This window comes from Manis javanica, chromosome 1, assembly GCF_040802235.1.
Source record: "Manis javanica isolate MJ-LG chromosome 1, MJ_LKY, whole genome shotgun sequence".
Classification (NCBI taxonomy): domain Eukaryota; kingdom Metazoa; phylum Chordata; class Mammalia; order Pholidota; family Manidae; genus Manis; species Manis javanica.
In genome coordinates, this window is record NC_133156.1 from 207,818,948 (window position 1) to 207,837,157 (window position 18,210).

At 37.6% G+C, this 18,210-nt stretch overlaps 1 protein-coding gene across 12 annotated transcripts in view; it reads left to right on the forward strand.

The window, feature by feature from the left end:
• THADA (THADA armadillo repeat containing) overlaps positions 1-18,210 on the forward strand; it is a 319,658-nt gene that overhangs the window by 127,449 nt on the left and 173,999 nt on the right. For all 12 annotated transcript variants that reach the window (XR_001852627.3, XR_005053772.2, XM_017657268.3 and 9 more), the window contains exons 27-28: positions 14,545-14,634; positions 15,760-15,891. Coding sequence is in view for 10 of the 12 variants with exons in the window: in XM_017657268.3 (XP_017512757.3) it covers positions 14,545-14,634; positions 15,760-15,891 (222 nt within the window). In the remaining 2 variants the exon portion in view is untranslated. The remainder of the gene's footprint in view (positions 1-14,544; positions 14,635-15,759; positions 15,892-18,210) is intronic.

An 18,210-nucleotide genomic window follows, 5' to 3' on the forward strand; every position in this document is an offset into this window, starting at 1 on the left:
GCAGCTTACTAACTTAAGAGTACTTTAAAAAAAAAGCAAAAAACAGCATTCGTGAGAACATCAAACACAGGACCCTATCTTGGAATGTCTAATTTAATAAATTTTCATTTGCATTTCTGTAGAAACCAACATGTTTCCTGCTGCCAATCCCAGGAGCCAGAGGTTAGAGTTTTTAATAATAATAACGATAATGAGTTATACTTATTCCAGATTAGTTTTCTGGCTCTTCAAAAAACAAATGGCTAAGATGTCCAAAACGTTCCTTTCACAGTTCTGCCAAATGTTGGCTTTTCCTCACTGTCTGGAGATCCAGCCAATCTGTTGAAAATTATCCCTTTTTTTTAACTACTTCCAGGCAGTTGTTCAGAGAGAAGACTTAATCCTGCAGTCTGAGGTGGACATCCACTAAATGGAGAGTCTTTTCCAAACTTGTGCAACAGAAGAAAAATCACAGTTTGTGTTCTGAGTCTTACTTCATTTCTTCTAGCTGTGCATTTGGGAAGCTGTCCCCCGGAGATGACATCATACCTTGTTGTGGACAGCACTGTGTATTAACCGGGAGTGCGACGTTTGCCTGATGACTGCTTGGCCTTTTGTGTTTGCTTTTTTCCCTTTTAAATAAGCCTTGGCCTGAGTGTTGACAAATTTACAAAAAATGTGGGTTCACTATGGAAGCATTGAGCATAAGAATGAGTATATACACTCTTTTTTCTGGTTTGATTTGTATGGAAGTTAGAAGGTTTTTTTATGTCTTTGTTTTTGTTGGGGGTGGCAGTGCTTAGAGGTATTGTAGTGTGTTAGTAAAACTCTCCTAATTTAAGTATAGGAGAAACTTGAGATTTATTAGGCCAAATGAAATATCTGTGGTCCAGTGATCTCTGAAAATACTTTGTAAGAGCAAATGGATAGATTTTTAAAGATTAGTTTAGCAGGCAGTTTGCCTGCTCATCCACTCCCTTTATGGTCAGTGGGTGGACCTGGCTCAGTGTATAGAAGTAGAAGCTCAGGTTGGGAACCTTAATCTAACCTGACCAGGCTGATTGACAGCATGGACAGATCACTCTCTGACCCAATCACAGGGACATGAACTCCTTTGAAAACTGGCCTGTCTGGGCCACAGTGTCATTTGCACATTAAGCCGGTACCTGGCACAGGGATGGTTGACTTGCGTGTGCAGTGTTAGAAACCCTGAAAAGTCTAGTGTCTTGATTGGGAAACAAGAGAGTTGGGTTCTTGTCCTGTACTTTCCCCAACTTGTATTTTGATCTTGGGAGATTTGCTTAATTCCTCTGAGCATCAGTTTCTTCATCTGTAAAATTAAATCATTACAGTAGTAGACAGCTAAGAGTCCTTCTAGTTCTCATATGTACCTTGAAGTTTGGGACTCTGTTGGCACCTTACCCTCACTTTAATAATACAAATTGGCAAATTAATATTAACTTTAATGAAGATGTCTGCCAGGTTTAGAGTAAGATCTTAAAAGAGTTCATTGGAGAAAACTATTACAAGGATAGAAATCAGGCTGATTTTGAAATATTGTACTTTATGCTAAATTAGTTTACTAATTGTTGATGAGTAAAAGAAATGTCTAGGTGATTTCTTCTAGCATTTTGGAAGTGACAGGTTCAGCACTGTTGGCCTCTTTGCATGTTTAATGTATATGCTTGACTAGGGTTTTCATAATTACATAATGTTCATTAGAATTACCAAATAAGAGTTTCTTTAATCCTGTACATATCTTTAGAGTCAGGTGGTGGGGAATAGGTGGTGAGAAGAAGATAGGGCAAGTTTTGTGGAGGGAGTTCTAAGAAAACACTGAGAAGTCAGCACACACCAGGTGCTCGGGTTAGAGCAGAAACAAGACAGCTTAGTCTCAAGGAGCCAACTTTCTAGTAAGAGAGACAGATCTGAAATGTGGTTTATTAAAAAAATACTATTAGTGTTATAAAAAGATAAAAATCGCTCTTTTAGGGAATGGTGGGCAGTGGCAGATGGAGTGTGCTTTAACTAGAGAGGTTGGAAAGATGGGAATGCTAGGAAGTAAGGAGGTTGGGAGTGTGGACTGTGCTTGGGTTTCACTTTGTCCTTCCAAAACCTTCAAGCTCTAAGGTGTGTGTGCCTCTTGAGCTCACAGAGGTTTCTCAGGGTCTGTACTTGCTAAGGTAACAGGGCAACCAAACTGACCCCGCTCACCTCAGTCCTGCTTCAACCCGAACAGTTCTGGTTATGTTTTGTTTTTATGTTTTAAATATTGGGATTATATTTGAAAAAAGTGTCCAATTTTTAAAAAAATTTGGAAAACAATTGCCTTGGAACAAAGTTACATTCATCTTGGAATAAAGTTACATTCATTCTTGCTCCTTAACTCTTATATTTCAGCAGTTGTGATAGGCAGAGTAATGACCCCCAAAGACATCAGGTCCTAATCCCTGCTTGTTACCTTGTAAGGAAGAGAGCTCTTTGTACATGTGACTCAGTTAAGGATCTTGCAGTGGGGTGGTTATCTTGGATTATTTGTGTGGGCCCTAATGCAATCACTGATAAGAGGGAGGCAGAGGGAGATCTGAGAGACAGAGAGGAGAAAGCAGAGGCGGAGGCTGGAGTAATACTGAGTGACAAGCCAAGAAATACCGGCAGCCACCGGAAGCCAAAAGAGGTGAGGTTCAGATTCTCCCCTAGAGCCTTTGGAGGTACCCTGTTGACACTTTGATTTGGGACTTGAAACTGATTTCAGATTTCTGGCTCCAGAACTATGAGAGAGTAAATGAAGTAAAGTTAATTTGTATGTTCCTATTATTAGGATCTCTTTTAGTTCACCTGACCCTTCCACAGAGTCTGTCTCAGTGTCTTGAATATTGTAACTGTGCTTCAATTACCTATTATGGCATAACCAATACCCCAAAATTTAGAGGCTCAAAATAATAGCATTTTATTATCTCTCACACTTCTGGGGGTTGGCCGGGTTTGGCTGGGTGGTTCTTCACCATGTTTTGTCACCTGGGATCTCTCAGGTGGCTGCATTCATCTGAGACCTCAGCTGGAATGACGAAGATGGCTTCACACTCACATGTCTGGAACCTCAACTGGAGGCATAAGTGACTGGGGGTTTGGGGCCTCTCTCTTGCAGAATAGTCACGTCTTCAAGACAGTGAATACCAAAGGTGCCATGCCTCCTGCAGCCCCAGGCAGAACTGACACAGTGTTACTTCCACTGCCTTCTTTTTTTTTAATTTTTATATTTTTTATGTTTGAATGTCTTCATTCAAGGGAGCTTACTTTTATTTGTTTATTTTTTTATTAAGGTATCATTGATATACAATCACATGAGCAACATTGTGGTTACTACATTCCCTCCATTATCGAGTCCCCACCACATACCCTGTTAGTCACTGTCCATCAGCATAGTAAGATGCTATAGAGTCACTACTTGTCTTCTCTGTGCTATACTCCTTCCCTGTGCCCCCCACTACATTATGTATGCTAATCATAATGCCCCTTAATCCCTGTCTCCCTCCCTTCCCACCCATCCTCCCCAGTCCCTTTCCCTTTGGTAACTGTTAGTCCATTCTTGGGTTCTGTGCATCTGCTGCTGTTTTGTTCCTTCAGTTTTTGCTTTGTTGTTATACTCCACAGATGAGTGAAATCATTTGGCACTTGTCTTTCTCCACCTGGCTTACTTCACTGAGCATAACATCCTCTAGCTCCATCTATGTTGCACTGGTAGGATTTATTTTCTTCTTATGGCTGAATAATATTCCATTGTGTATATGTACCACCTCTTCTTTATCCATTCATCTACTGATGGACACTTAGGTTGCTTCCATTGCTTGGCTGTTGTAAATAGTGCTGCGATAAACATAGGGATGCATATGTCTTTTTGAATCTGTGATCCTGTTTTCTTAGGGTAAATTCCTAGGAGTGGAATTCCTGAGTGAAATGGTATTTCTATTTTGAGTTTTTTGAGGAACCTCCCTATTGCTTTCCACAATGGTTGAACTAATTTACATTCTCACCAGCAGTGTAGGAGGGTTCCCCCTTTCTCCACATCCTCGCCAGCATTTGTTGTTGTTTGTCTTTTGGATGTTGGCCATCCTAACTGGTGAGAGGTGATATCTCATTGTGGTTTTAATTTGCATTTTCCGGATGATTAGTGATATGGAGCATCTTTTCATGTGCCTTGTTGGCCATCTGAATTTCTTCTTTGAAGAAGTGTCTGTTCAGGTCCTCTGCCATTTTTTAATCGGGTTATTTGCTTTTTGGTTGTTGAGGTGTGTGCCACTGTCTTCTTTTGACCAAAGAAGTCTTAAGACTGGAGTCATAAAGGGAAAGGAAGTAGACCACACCTCTTGAACACAAGGATGCATACACATGTAGGGAAGGTAGTGGCATTATTGGCCATCTTGGGCAATAGTCTACCACAAACTTTTTGGAAAATGATTATTAAATTAACTATTAGAGATAGACTGATTCCAAGATTTTATAGATAATGTGATGTAATGAGAAACATTTTCTAAGAAAAAAATTTCTTGTATAAAATATATAAGCTGCCTGAATGGGATCTTGTACACATGAGGAATTGAAGAGAGGCATGAATACTGACCAACTGGCTATGTAATGAGTGGGATTATATTTCCAGGCCTATCCCTGGGCCAGTGATTTCACAAGGGAATGGCTGAGCGCATCCAGAATTAAGACCTTTCATTTCCCTCCATGAGTATAGTATAGTGATGGCTAATTTTCTGATTTGGGAGATTCTCCACCAGGAAAGCAGTTTCTGAAGTAGAAGAATTAGAAAAGCACTTGCCAAGTCCAAGAATTTCATGGCTGTCTATGGAAGATAGGAAGAGAAATGAGACTGGCAGGAGACCTGGTCACAGACTGTGCACTTAGCACAGAGCCCCAGAGGAAGATGTCTTGCTTTAATATCTACATGGTTTGCCTGACATTTAACAACAGAACTTCCTGGTGGAACTATTGCAATGATGATAAGTGCTAGTTGAGTGTGAAAATTCTGACCCTGGGACCCCAGACCTCATTCTTTTTTAACTACTACTATTCTATGGAGAAATGCTGGTGTTGGCTCCAGCCAGAGGTGGGGAGAGGATTCTAGGACAGAGTCAGAGATGGTCTTGCGGGATTCCAAACTCAGTTTTTTTTTGTTAGTTGTTTCTGTTTTATTACTTTGCATTTGATCATCCTTTGAAATGTGTATACATGCTTTGTCTTCTTGTTTCTATTTGGGGAGTACTGTGTTTCTCAAGACAAGCTTGCTGTTTTTATCAGCAATCACTGTGGCAAGGAAACATAGGCTCTTAGCTGATTTCTCTCCTCTGGGTGGCTTTAAAGGCCAGAATCTGGGGAGTAGCTAGATTTTAATAGTTAGTTTATTGGGTTCCCATTTGAAATACTGGCTGAAAACCTCCAGCCTTCTAAGTTTGTTTTCATCTAATGACCAAGTTTATGGTGTTTGCTCCATGGTCTGTGAATAAAGCTTTTAAAAAAAATCAGGCCCAGGCTATGCCTTTACTGCTGTTTACTATGCAGTTCTTTACTTCTGCGTGTGCTTGCTTGCCTTGGTTAGCTTTCTTTTTGTACCTTTATGGATTACTCTGCTGATCCCGATTCCTGAGATGATTGAGAATGCTAAGAGACATGTATATAGGAACTGGGGGGGGAAATACTTGACTTTTCCTCTTAACACATTTCACCAAGTGCTTCTTGATGATAATTTTCATCAAGATATTCTGTTAAGCTCAGACTGTTGTGCTTCTGGCATCTCGACTTTTCATATTTGTGGCAGAGCTTAGGACAGGGTCACTAAGAGAAATACAAGCTTGATTTAAGTGAAGGTTTTTCTAAGTTGTTAGATGGCAGACTGGATTCAAAGACTACCAAAATGGCAAAGACTCAGATGCTCTCGAAAACTGGACTTTTGTTGTTACCAAGATTAGAGGTGGAACTTGAAAAGGGAAGCCCTGAACATGGCTGGTGCAGGGACTGCCTTCCACACATGCCTCAGCCAAAATGGGGCCAAGTCATTCTGGGTTGATGTCTAGGTTAGTACCCCATGCATATGTTCAGTTATGGGAGAAGCACAGAGAGAGTACTGCACAAAGGCCACTACAGTAAAATGGGCTCATATTGATATGGAACAGTGCTTTTGATATATTATTAAGTGTAAAAAGATTATAGAACAGTATATCAGGAGGAGAAAGGTGTAGGTGGACAGACTTCAAAACAGAGGGGCAGCTCTCTTTGGGTGGTGAGCTTGTAGTGATATTTTGATTTTTTTCCTTGCAATGTTGTTCATTATCTAATTTGTCCTCAATAAACAAGTAGTGCTAGAATAATTTTAAAGCTTTTAAAATAGAACAAAATGGTGCTAGGCAGGCATGTTCATTCATTCAGTAAGCCTCTGTTGCCCGGGTACTTTGTCCTAGGCCCTGGCTGGGCTCTATGACAGTCCAACACGGAACACGTCAGGCAGCGGAGCCTTGGGGAGCTCGCAGCCACACTGTGCGCTGGGCACCTTCTTTCTGGTGCTAAGCAAGTAGATTTTTTCAAGGAGCTTCTGGGTTTCCCTGAGAGCCTCTCATCAGTGTGCCTGCCGGGTACTTACCTGATGGACTAGGGAGTAACTCACCTCTTGCAGAGTCTTTCATCACCAAGGTGAAAGCCGCTCTCTCCTCACCCTCTAGCCGCGCCTGTTTGTTCTCACCTCTGTCTGTCTGTTTCATCCCATTCACAATTTTTGGTGTTCTCCTTTTGTCTCCTTCCAAGCTTGCACTTACAGAGGTTGTTTTTCCTTTTTGGTTATCACTTCCCTTGTTTTAGTAAAGCTGCTGGGCTAGTTTTTGGCTACATAGATAAGCAAGTTTGAAATACCTATCACTGGAGAATTTACCCAAAAGGCTTTCTATGTCCATGGAGGTAGCATATCAGATGTTTGCTTATTTGGGTGAACTAGAATTCAGCTGTTTGCAAACCAGTGAGACAAGCTTTATATGTATGTGTTTATGAACATTTCAAGCCCTGTTGGAATACTCAGTGTATTAATTCAGATGCGGCTGCTGGATGTCCTTAGATACAGCTAATCATGCATTGTAAGAAGTTATTCATTTGTTACCATCTTAGTCATAACTCCTCTTCTCCTTGGCCGTGTCAAGGACTCTGTCCTTTTGTTTTGTTGCAGTCACTCAGCAACTCTTTATTAGATACCAGCTATAAACTGAGATAATGTGGAATAATAAGATAGATATACTTTCTGCCAATGCAGAATATATAATCTGGTAGGAGAAATAAGCAAGTAAATAGGAAGTTCAGTGTAGGGACATACTGGAGGTGCTCTGATGGGGAGATTACTGGTTATAGTGTAAAACCAAAGACAGACACCTAACTCAGATTTGAGATATCAGGGAAGGTGTCCTGGAAAGAGTCTCCTAAACCCAAATTGAAGGATTATTTGGAGTTAATCTGGGGTAAAGGAAGGGAGAAGAGGTTGCAGAAGGTACAACATTTTTCAAGATCTGGGGCTTGAAGAGAACATGCAGCGTTTATAGAACTAAAAGAAATTCTGTATATTGGTAGATTGTGTGAAGGTGGAAAGACAACAAATGGCTGAAAAGTTGAGTCAGATTAATTGGAACTTTGTGAATCAGGCTAAGGAGTTTAGACTTTAACCAAAAAGAAACAGGAGCCTTAATCTCATAATATCACATTATTAGAATTGTTTTAGAAAGAAAATTCTTATCACAACAGTTACAGAGGGGGAAGATGTGAGGCAGAGATCAGGAGAGGCTGATACAGTATCTAGGCAGGAGATAATAGCAGTTAGACTTGGTTGTAACAGTGAAGATGGGGAGACATACTCTGTAAGAAATAGAAACAGCAAGATTTGCCTGTTGATTTTGTGCATGGGGAGTTTGTGGTTTGGGAAGTTGGGTGAGTAGTTAGTTGTCAGTTGGGTGGGTACTGATAACTGAGAGAAGAAAAAAGGCACAAGGCGTAGGTTTGAGGTCAACTGTATTAGAAGTTTTCTTCCTCTGATTAATATTGTTTATTCATTCATTGCCAAAATATTTACCAGTCAACCAACATTTTCATAGTATTGTGCTATGTATCAAGAAAGATGCAAGGAAGTATGGATATGGTCCCTTACCTGTAGGTATTTATGCTCTGGTTGAGGTGGAAAGGTATACATTTAGTGAATGTCCATTGGGTCACCATGTTTCTACTCTCTCTTTCGTCTAGTTGTCTGCTCTTGTCACATTTCTCTCCTGTTAGAAACATGTCAGTGTCTGTAAGGCACAGGCAAAGCTACTTAGTCTGACCTCCGTATTTCTAAAAAATCGTATGTCTTCTTACCTTTTCTCCCTTCTCTTGTCATGATATCCTTTTTTCATCCAGCCAACTTACCTACCCACTTGGTTACCCACCCACCCCTATGCTGTCTCCTCTCTTTATAAATCCATTCTTATCAATTTTTTAAGACTCATGTTGGTTTCCATGTTTCCCACAAAACTGCCTACCCTCTCTAGCTCCCATTGATATCTTTTCCAACTTTGTACTCATATTGTAGCATCATTTATTTGACCCTTACACAGGTTTGCCTTACAATATTAGTTATATTCCACGTATACACCTTGTCTCCCTAACCAGGTTTTAAGTTCCAAGAGCAGTGGCTATTTCATATTGTTAGGACCTAGCACAGTGGTCACTGTGAAATATGTAGGTATTTAAAAAAAATATTTGCAACTTTCTTGAGAAAAATATGATTACACTGTAGTTTTGATTAAGTAGCAAGTGAGAGGTAAGACTCACATGTTCCAGGATTCAGAGGAGGGAGATTCATTTATGGACTAAAAAATGCTCCCATGATCTTAGCTTTTTAAAATAAACCTATACCCAAAACCCAAACCCTGTGAACTGCTTCGACATAGAGGCACTATTTTAAATGGTGATTACCCAGTCAGTATAACCATTAATGTAGTCATTGCTTAGTTGAGGGCTGCAATTGATATATTAGTAGCCTAAGTTCTGGATTTAGGATACTGTAGACCTTTTGGTCTAGTTGAGAATGAGGAGTGAGTAAAGTTTGAATAAGCCCCTTAAATAATTGTGATGTCCTCTATACCTTATGTCTTGAAGTTCTGTTTAACAATACACAAAAATTATTAATACTGCATATTCTTCAGGCAGCACTCCATAAATATTTAGCCAAGTCCTTAGTAGCCTTTGGCTGATGAAGAGTTGAGATGATGTTACCTGGAAAGTACATGGAGCTTAGCTCTTCTGTGTTTGCAGTGAATTGGAGCCCTGGCCAGAAATAGAGCCAACATTTTCTTAACAGTATTGAGGAATCTAAGAATGCTAGAACAGAAAGGCACCTTCTGTGTGCTCAGAGTACATAAGCAAGCTCAAAATTCTTCTTAGAAAATAATTTTGGCTTTCCTTTGACACTACCAGATGTGTATTTGATGCTTCAAATTTCTACGCCAACAAGCATGGACACAGTACTTCTTAATAGACTATATTAAAAGATGTAGTCAAATTCCCCCAAGCTATTGAGAACAAAACAATTAGCTAAGATGTTTAACTCTGAGTAATGTACCTCCTTTCATATACCCTCCAAGACTGACTAGTTGGTAAATGTTTGCTTAGGTGGCTGAATGAAGTAATTTGGTCTTTGGGACAATTAGCTTCAATTAAATTAGGACAGTGACTTTAATTTCAGAATGGTAGCTCAATGGCCCTTTTCTCTGGCAGTATTTGTGGTCAGCAGAACCGTTTATTTTCAAGGCAATTTCTAGATCATGGTAATGTAATCATACGGTCTGCTTGCATGAGAATACTTATCTTTGTGACTCCACCAAGAGATACCAGACCATTACAAATGTCTTACTCCCTTGGAAATACTGATTCCTCAAGAAGTTATATCCCCAGGTTTTGTGGTATAGATGGAAAGATTCTGTATATGCAGATATGTTCAGGGATCCCAGTACTGAACTCATACAGTTTTACCTTTAAGTGACTCCACTAAAAATGGAAACACATTGTTGACCAGTTTTGCTTAGAGCAAAACTTAATGAAGATGGTAAACAGAACGTAACAATGGTCTGTAGGTTTTGTCCTCTCCTTGTATAAAACATTGACCCTGCAAAACCCAGGTTCATAATTTATTAACAAGGAAATTTATACATTATTTGTAGTGTCAAGATAACCAAAAGGTCTTTCATTAGTGATTAAATCAATTATATTCACCTATACAGTGGCTTACTCTGTAGTCATTAAACAGAAATAGATGAGCATGCCTGACATTGAATGATTTCACAGATACAGTTTAAATGAAAAAAAAAACCATGGTGCACAACGTTATGTATAATATCCATATCTGTGGGGAAAAAGAGTTAAACCAAAAGTATGTACTTGTATGTACTGGATTTTGTGAAAGGAAAACTGAGGTACTTTTGCATAGTCATCAGAAGGGACACTGGGGGTGTCTAGTGTGTTTTTTTAGAGGTTTGCATTTATTACTGTTTTTACATAACAATATCTAATAATTTGAAAAGGAAACGAGTACATTTTGCATAAACTGTCCAGTAAATGTTCAATAGATCTGTAATTTGAAAGAAAGTAAGGACTTTTCTCTTTAAAAAAATTTAATTTTACTCAATGTGAAATTAGTGATGCTTTGTTGTAAACTACATAGAAGGATTATATAGCATGCATTCTTCTGTAACTTACTTTTTTCACTTAACATTGTTTCTGAGATACATCTGTGTTATTGCATGTGTCTGTAGCTCATTCAGATTTACTAATATACAAAATTCCATTGTCCACAATTTATTCACTCTACTGTTGATAAACATATGGTTGCTATACAAATGCTTATACAAGACTTCTGGTGCTCATGTCCAAGAGTTTATTAGGCCATTTACCTAGGAGTAGCATTTCTGAGTCACTGAGTAAACACATCTGTGGCTTTCAAGAAAATGCCAAATTATTTTTCAAAATTGTTGTAGTAATTTTCATTTCTGTCAACAGTGTCTAAAAGTTTCGGTATTTGGTATTATAAGACTTTTCGGTCTTTGCCAATTTGAGGATATAAAACAGTCTCTTGGTGTAGCCGAGCATCTTTTCTAATGTTTATTGGCTGCTAATGTTTATCTTCTGTGAATTATATTTTGTTAGGTTTTATCTATTTTTATATTGAATTATTTGTCTTTTATTTATTGATTCCCTGGAGTTCATATATTCTGAATACTAATTATGTAATTCTCAGTTACATGTATTACTTATTTTCTCCCCATTTGTAGCCTGTCAAGTAAAAATTTTTACTTTTTTAAAAAAATACTTTTTATTATGGGAAATTTAAAAATATGTAAAAATGAAGGGAATGATATAACTAAACCCTGTGTACCCATCACTTAGCTTCAGCAATGCTTCAACAATTGTCAGGATTTGGCCAATCTTATCTTATCCATTTCTTACCCTCCTGAAAAGGAGATCACAGACATGTTATTTTTCCTGTGAATACTTAAGTATGTGTTATTGATTGATAAGAGTTTAAAAAGAAATACTATCATGCTATTATCACATCTAGCAAAGTTAATCAGTCCTTCTTAAATTTTCCTAATAGTCTTAGAAATGTCTTTTTATCATTGGTTTGTTAGAATCAGGATCCAAACAAGGTCTACACATTTTTACATGTAGTCTTTTTTATTCTCTTAAGTCTTTTAAAGTCTCATAATCTGCTAAGTCTCTTTTATTCCGTAACAGTTGATGTTCCTCCTCAGCCAGAAATATTTTGTGTATATTCTGTTTTGTTTTTCTTTATGCTTTTTGTTTTGTGTACAAAATTTTTAAAAATTTCACTAATGTAATTGAATATATCAGTTTTTCCTATGATCTGATGCTTTTGGTATCTTGTTTAATAAATTCTGTTCTCTACAGTCTTCTAAAGAGGTTAGCAGTTTTACCTTTTACTTCTAACTGTTGGCTTCACTAGAATTTAATTTTGTGTGTACTAGGAGGTTGGGATTCAATTTTAATTTTGTCTCTGTGGATTATTAGTTATAATAGTACCTTTGACCTACATAGTACTGTCATCTGCAGTAGTACCTCTTACATAAATCAAGTTTTCACATATATGTGCATCTGTTCCTATGCTCTCTATTCTGTTTCATTGGCTTACTTCTCACCATAGTGAATTACTACAGTTTTATAATATGCCTAGCCACCCAATTGGATGAGTCCTCCATCCTTGTTCTTCAAGATTATCTTTGCTACTCTTGGCCCTTGGTGAATCTTGTGTACATTTTGGAATATGCTTGTCAAGTTACACACACACATGCACACAATTACTATTTATTGGAATTGCATTGAATTTTTTGAGAATTTCATCTTTATAATATTAAACCTTCTTATCCATGAATATGACTCATCTCTCCCATTTAAGGTGTAAATCTTTTCTTACAGCATCTCCCTATTAAAATATGGTATACCAGTGTAGAAAAAAGAACTTTGACCTCTATCTCATACCATATGCATAAATTAATTTGAGGTGGATCAATCATCCCAGCATAAAACCTAAAACTATAAAACTTCTAGAAGAAAATAGAATATATTTGTGAAGCTAGGGTAACCAAAGATTTCTTAGACCATAGAAAGCATGAATTATAAAAGAAAAAATTTATCCAGTTATTGGACTTCATCAAAATGTTTAAACTGCTGCTCATCAAAAGACATTAAGAAAATAAACTACCAAGCCACAAACTAGGATAAGTACATACAATGCAAATATACGGCAAAGGAGACAAGCAACTTAATTAAAAAATGGGCAAAAATCTTTGATAGATACTTCGTTGAAGGCCATACCAGTGATCAAAATAGATACAAAGTGTTCATCATGATTAGTCATCAAAGAAATGCAAGCCAAAATCACAGGGAGATATTACTACATACTGATTAGGATGGCTAAATTGGAAAAAATAGAAAGACAACAGCAAATGTTGCAAAGGATGTAGAGCCACTAGAACTCTCACTTGTTGGGAGTGTAAAAGCTGTAAATATTTTGAACTGGTCAGTTTCCTAGAATGTTAGATGTACTGAAATTTTATTCTCAGATGTTTATACAAGAGAAATGAAAACATAAGTTCACAAAAAACCTAGTAGTAAAAGAATGTTCATGGCAGCTTAATTCATAATAACCAACAGCCCTTGTTTGTCAAGAGATGAATGGATAAACAAATTTTTATATTCATACAATGGAATACTACTCAACAACAACAAAAAAACTGATACATCAAACAACATGGATGAATCTCATAAACTTTATGCTGAGTGAAAAAAAGCAGACACACAAAATTATGCAATGTATTATTACATTTATATGAAATTCTAGAATAGATAAAACCAATATGTGGTGATAGAAATCAAATCAGTGGTTGCTTTGGGGATTGGGAGTTGACTGGAAGGGGCGTAAGGGAATTTTCTGTGATGGTGAAAATTTTCTGAGTCTTCATAGGAATGTGGATTACATGAGTATAAGCATTTGTGAAAACTGATCAAATGGTATACTTTAGATATGAGCACTTCACTGTGTGTAAAATATACCTCAGCTTTTAAGAATATGATATTTTGGGTCTCCATTAATAGGGACATCCATTAAGAATGGGTACAAGGGGGCAGATTATGGAATATTTATGCAACCCCTTTAGAGTAGTTCTTTAATAGTTAAGAACACAGAAAATTTGATTAAATGCTATATTTAGCTGGAGCTTTGAGGGCAGTTATGCAGTCTGAGGAACTGTTTTTAGATCTTGGCAGAGTTCAAGAGTGGTATTTGTAAAGATGGAAAAGGTAATTCTCGCAGGCATCAGTTGGGAGAGGGTCTCCAGTATCTCACACACAACCACTTGGTACTTTTGATAACCATGTCAGACCAGTGGTTTTCAGCTGGGCACCATTTTGCCCCTCATGGTACATTTGGTAATGTCCCGAGACATTTTTGATTGTCCTGACTCGGAAGGTGGTGTTGTAATACTGGCATCTAGTAGGTAGAACCCACAAAGGCTGCTAACAGGATAGCCTCCACAAGGATTTATAAGCTCCAAAATGTCATTGGTGCCAAGTCTGAGAAACCTTGTTCCAGACCTGCCCATATTACTGAAGCTGAATCAGTCACAAGTCAACTGTGTATTGACTATATTCATCGTCCAAATCAACTGTGGAAACTGGGCATTTGCATGAATTATATATTTCTTCTCTGACAGAATTTAATATCAAATATTTGTAAATATGCATAATCTTAAATTTTGAGGTAAAATTCCATCTATCAGGAGCATTTCCAAACCTGAAATTAAATGTGTTGTTTCTATTGATGGTTAAATTTTTGAGATGTGCGTTATGTTCTTAACTTTATTTCATTAAATATTCCAAACAAATGACCTTATCTTCTTTATAAAAAATAATAAAAAGGCTTTATCATCAAATAAGAGGAAATAAATGATTGTAATTTATCTTTTCTTCCCCCTCCCTCCACAGAATGACAGGGAGCGAATTTTTTTCTCGTTTCCCAGAACTCTATCCCTTTCTCCTCAAACAGTTGGAAGCTGTAGCCAATACTGTGGACAGGTAAGAAGAGGATAGGATGGGACAAAATGAAACCAAGAATGTGAATTACTTTATTAATTGAGATTTTCCCCCCAGGCAACTTTTTAATCAAGTCCTTCCTTGTAGCATAGATGGATTTTTTTTTAAGTGCTTCTTTATTACATCATGTTCCCTGACTCCTTATAGGAGATTTGTGCCTGAAAGGTTGAATAAAATCCTGTTTTCATGTTATGTTTTATACTTTTAAAATCCTCTTTCCTATTAAATGTTATCAAATTTAACCCTGCTTTCAGTGTTAAACAAGAACTAGCCTCTTAGAGTACATGGTGATTTCTTCTAAAATTATCTTCTTCCAATTATGCTTAAAAATCTGTGTGTTTACATACTGAGTTTGCTTTAACACACACCCTTCATTTTTTATTGCTGGTCTATTGTAGCTGACCATTGTAAAAATATAGCAAATAGCTGACTAATCTGTCATCAGAAATGGTATTAGTCAACCTGAGCAAAGATGGCCAGCGACCCCGGGAATATGAAAAAAGCCATTAAGAGAGCCTCCAGTCTGATTAGGGCAAATAGAAAGTTTTACCATTGTCCTTTCAATCATTCTGTAGCTGGTAGTGGAATTTTTAGTATGAACAGCTTAGAACATGTACTTTTTTTATTCTTAAAGCAATTTTTGTACTTGGTAAAAATTTATACCATTTTTCTATAATGGGGAAATAAAATAACATCAATGAATTTTACTTCTGTTTATGATACATTTCCTCACATTAGTAATTTGTGTAGAGAGGCTTCTCTGGCCCTAGTAAGTGACTGTTCATGCTTTAAGTACATTTGGATGTTGAAAATTTCACATTTCATATTCTGGAACAGGCACCTTTCTACTCTATGAACAGCTCAACTTAAAACACAGACACGGATTGCCAGATGATTAGCTTTGAGAAGAGAATCGTGTGTGCAAACCCAGTGTGACTTTGCCGTTGTCCTTCCTAATGTGCACATTAGAAACATATGAAGTAGATGGGGGAAAGATCATAGAGTCTTACTTTACATACATAACTATTTAATGAGAAAACTGTTTGAAATAGTGCCTCATGTCTTAAATTTAGATTTTTTATATACAATAATTTTTTTTTTTTTCAGTGATACAGGAGAACTAAACCGTCATCCAAGCATGTTCCTCTTACTTTTGGTGTTGGGGAGGCTCTACCCTTCCCCGATGGACGGCACTTACTCTGCCCTCAGCATGGCCCCCTTCGTTCCCTTCATTATGAGGTAGTGTATGCTTCATGGAAATAATGGGGGTTGGCATGGGGGCTTTATGGGGGTATGCTATCTTGTTTCAGAAATTTTAGATTTATTTTACTTAAAGGCCTGGGGGTGACTGCCATTTTCCCTAACTGGACTCTAGTGTTTCCAAGGGACATGCTATTTCATTACATTTTGGGTGCAGGAGCTCATATCTTCTGTTTAAGTGATGTTTCCTTGGAGCCCTGTCTGCAAATGGATGTATGGTGGTGATAAATACTCACTTTTGAAAAACATAGCCTGGGTATTTGCATTATCCCTGTGTTGAGCCTAGCCAACATGGGGTAGGCTAGGTCCTGGCATATATACCCTGCCCAGGGTTCAAGAGGATATCTATCTTTTCATTCCTGGAGCAATTTTCTGTGACTGCAAATGGTATCATCTGTATGGCAATAGTGCATGGCCCATGTTCACTTCCCACTCATTTTCTCTTTCAAGCTTGGAGTACCTGAGGAAAAGCCATGCATACAAATTATGCATGGAATCAGATAATAACAGGCTTTCCTGCTGCTAGAGCCTATTACCACTTCCTCTGTTACATTTTTTGAGGCATTTGCCAACTTCTGATTACCTTTTTCATTTTGGATCAAAACTCAACAAATAAGCCTCCAAAAAATATTGAAATTTCCTTATGAAGTATTTCAAAAACTCAGTTGTATTAGTTAGCATTTTTACCTTTCTGCTTACCTCTTGACAAAACAGCACCTTTATTTTTATGTACCAAAAATTCAAATAGACATAGAGCAGAAGGATAAGATACATAAAACTCAAGAGAGTGTTTGTTCTTTTTTGTGGTGGCCTGGGTTCCATTTCCTGGTTTCACAGAGCTGACTGATACATTTTAATGTGAGAAACCATTAAACAGGAGATTCTGGCATGTGATTGCTGTAGCCATTTGTTTGCATCAAGCCAGATTGGTTTTTGTTTCCTGATGCACAAAGTTACCAGTCTTTGTATCCAGCACTTGGTGATTCATTTTAGGAATTTGTGTTGTAAATTTTACTTTCAGGAGCATTTAAAAATTGTACTTTCACATATAAAAAGAAAAAACTAAAAAATGTTTCAGAAAGTCGATGGGAAGGGGGAAAGGCACAAACACAGACTCACAGTGTACGTTAGTAACAGTGATGTGCTTTAGAACTTTGTCATCCTAGTTGAGAACATTCAGTTTGTGGAAGCTTATTATTAATCATCTATGTTGCATCCTAGAAACCAGAAATTACTATGTTGAAAGTACTTTTGTAATTTATTAGTTTACATATAATCAGAATGTTTGTATTACTGAATTATATTCAGAGCACTTATTTCACGCAACAAAGATTGCATTAATATAGAAGATTTAAATATTGCCTTAAAGCCAGTTTATTTAGTACATCATTTTTTAAACACAAAAGGCACAAAGTTAGGAGTGGACAGTTATCCTGTCCTTCCAGTAAAAATGCCTCAATCGATAGTTGCTTTCCACCTGAATAAAGATTCATGGAGCACCACTAACAGCACAGGTGCCACAATTGTCCTTTGCGTGTCAGTAGGCTCCAATTTATTGAATGTCTGTTTGCCTTCTAGAACAGTGTTTCTCAAACTTTAAGATGCAAATGTATCTTAGATTTATCCGAATTTATGGGATCTCATAAATTCTGATTCAGGTGATCTGGGCTGGGGGCCTAAGAATCTGCCTTTCAAACCAACTTCCAGGTAATCCTGCTGCTGCTGGTCTGTGGATCACACTTTGAGTGGCAAGATTAAAATTTAGGATATTAAACTTAAAACATTATCATAACTACCTGCATACACACAGATGATTTTAATAAATGAGACACTAGTAGAGTCATACTTGGTATTGGTAGGCTATTCAGGGGGTTATAAGAAATAGATTTTGACCCAGGAATGCAGAGAGTAAGCAAGAAAGTATTCTGAGCAGAGAGGTCAGAAGGAAATAGACCAGCCTTTGTTGTGCTTTGAATGTTTGCCAGGCACTGAACTGGACATTTTGCTAACAATGATACTGAGAGGAGGTGTTTCCCATCCCCCATTTTCCTATTGAGGTTCAGAGAGTGAGTCCCTTATAGAGCTGGAGTATGGACCAAGATCATAGGTCTTGTCACATGTGTTGAGTGTACTTTTTCTATTTCATCAAACTAGCCAGTTCTCTTTTGTGTAGCCAAAGCTTTAGCTACACTGAGTGAACCATGGGCCCTGAAATTTATGCAACTAAGAGTGATGAGGAGCCTCTATCCCACGTCAGTGGATCCAAGTACAGTCTATTTTCAGGATATAGAAGTCATG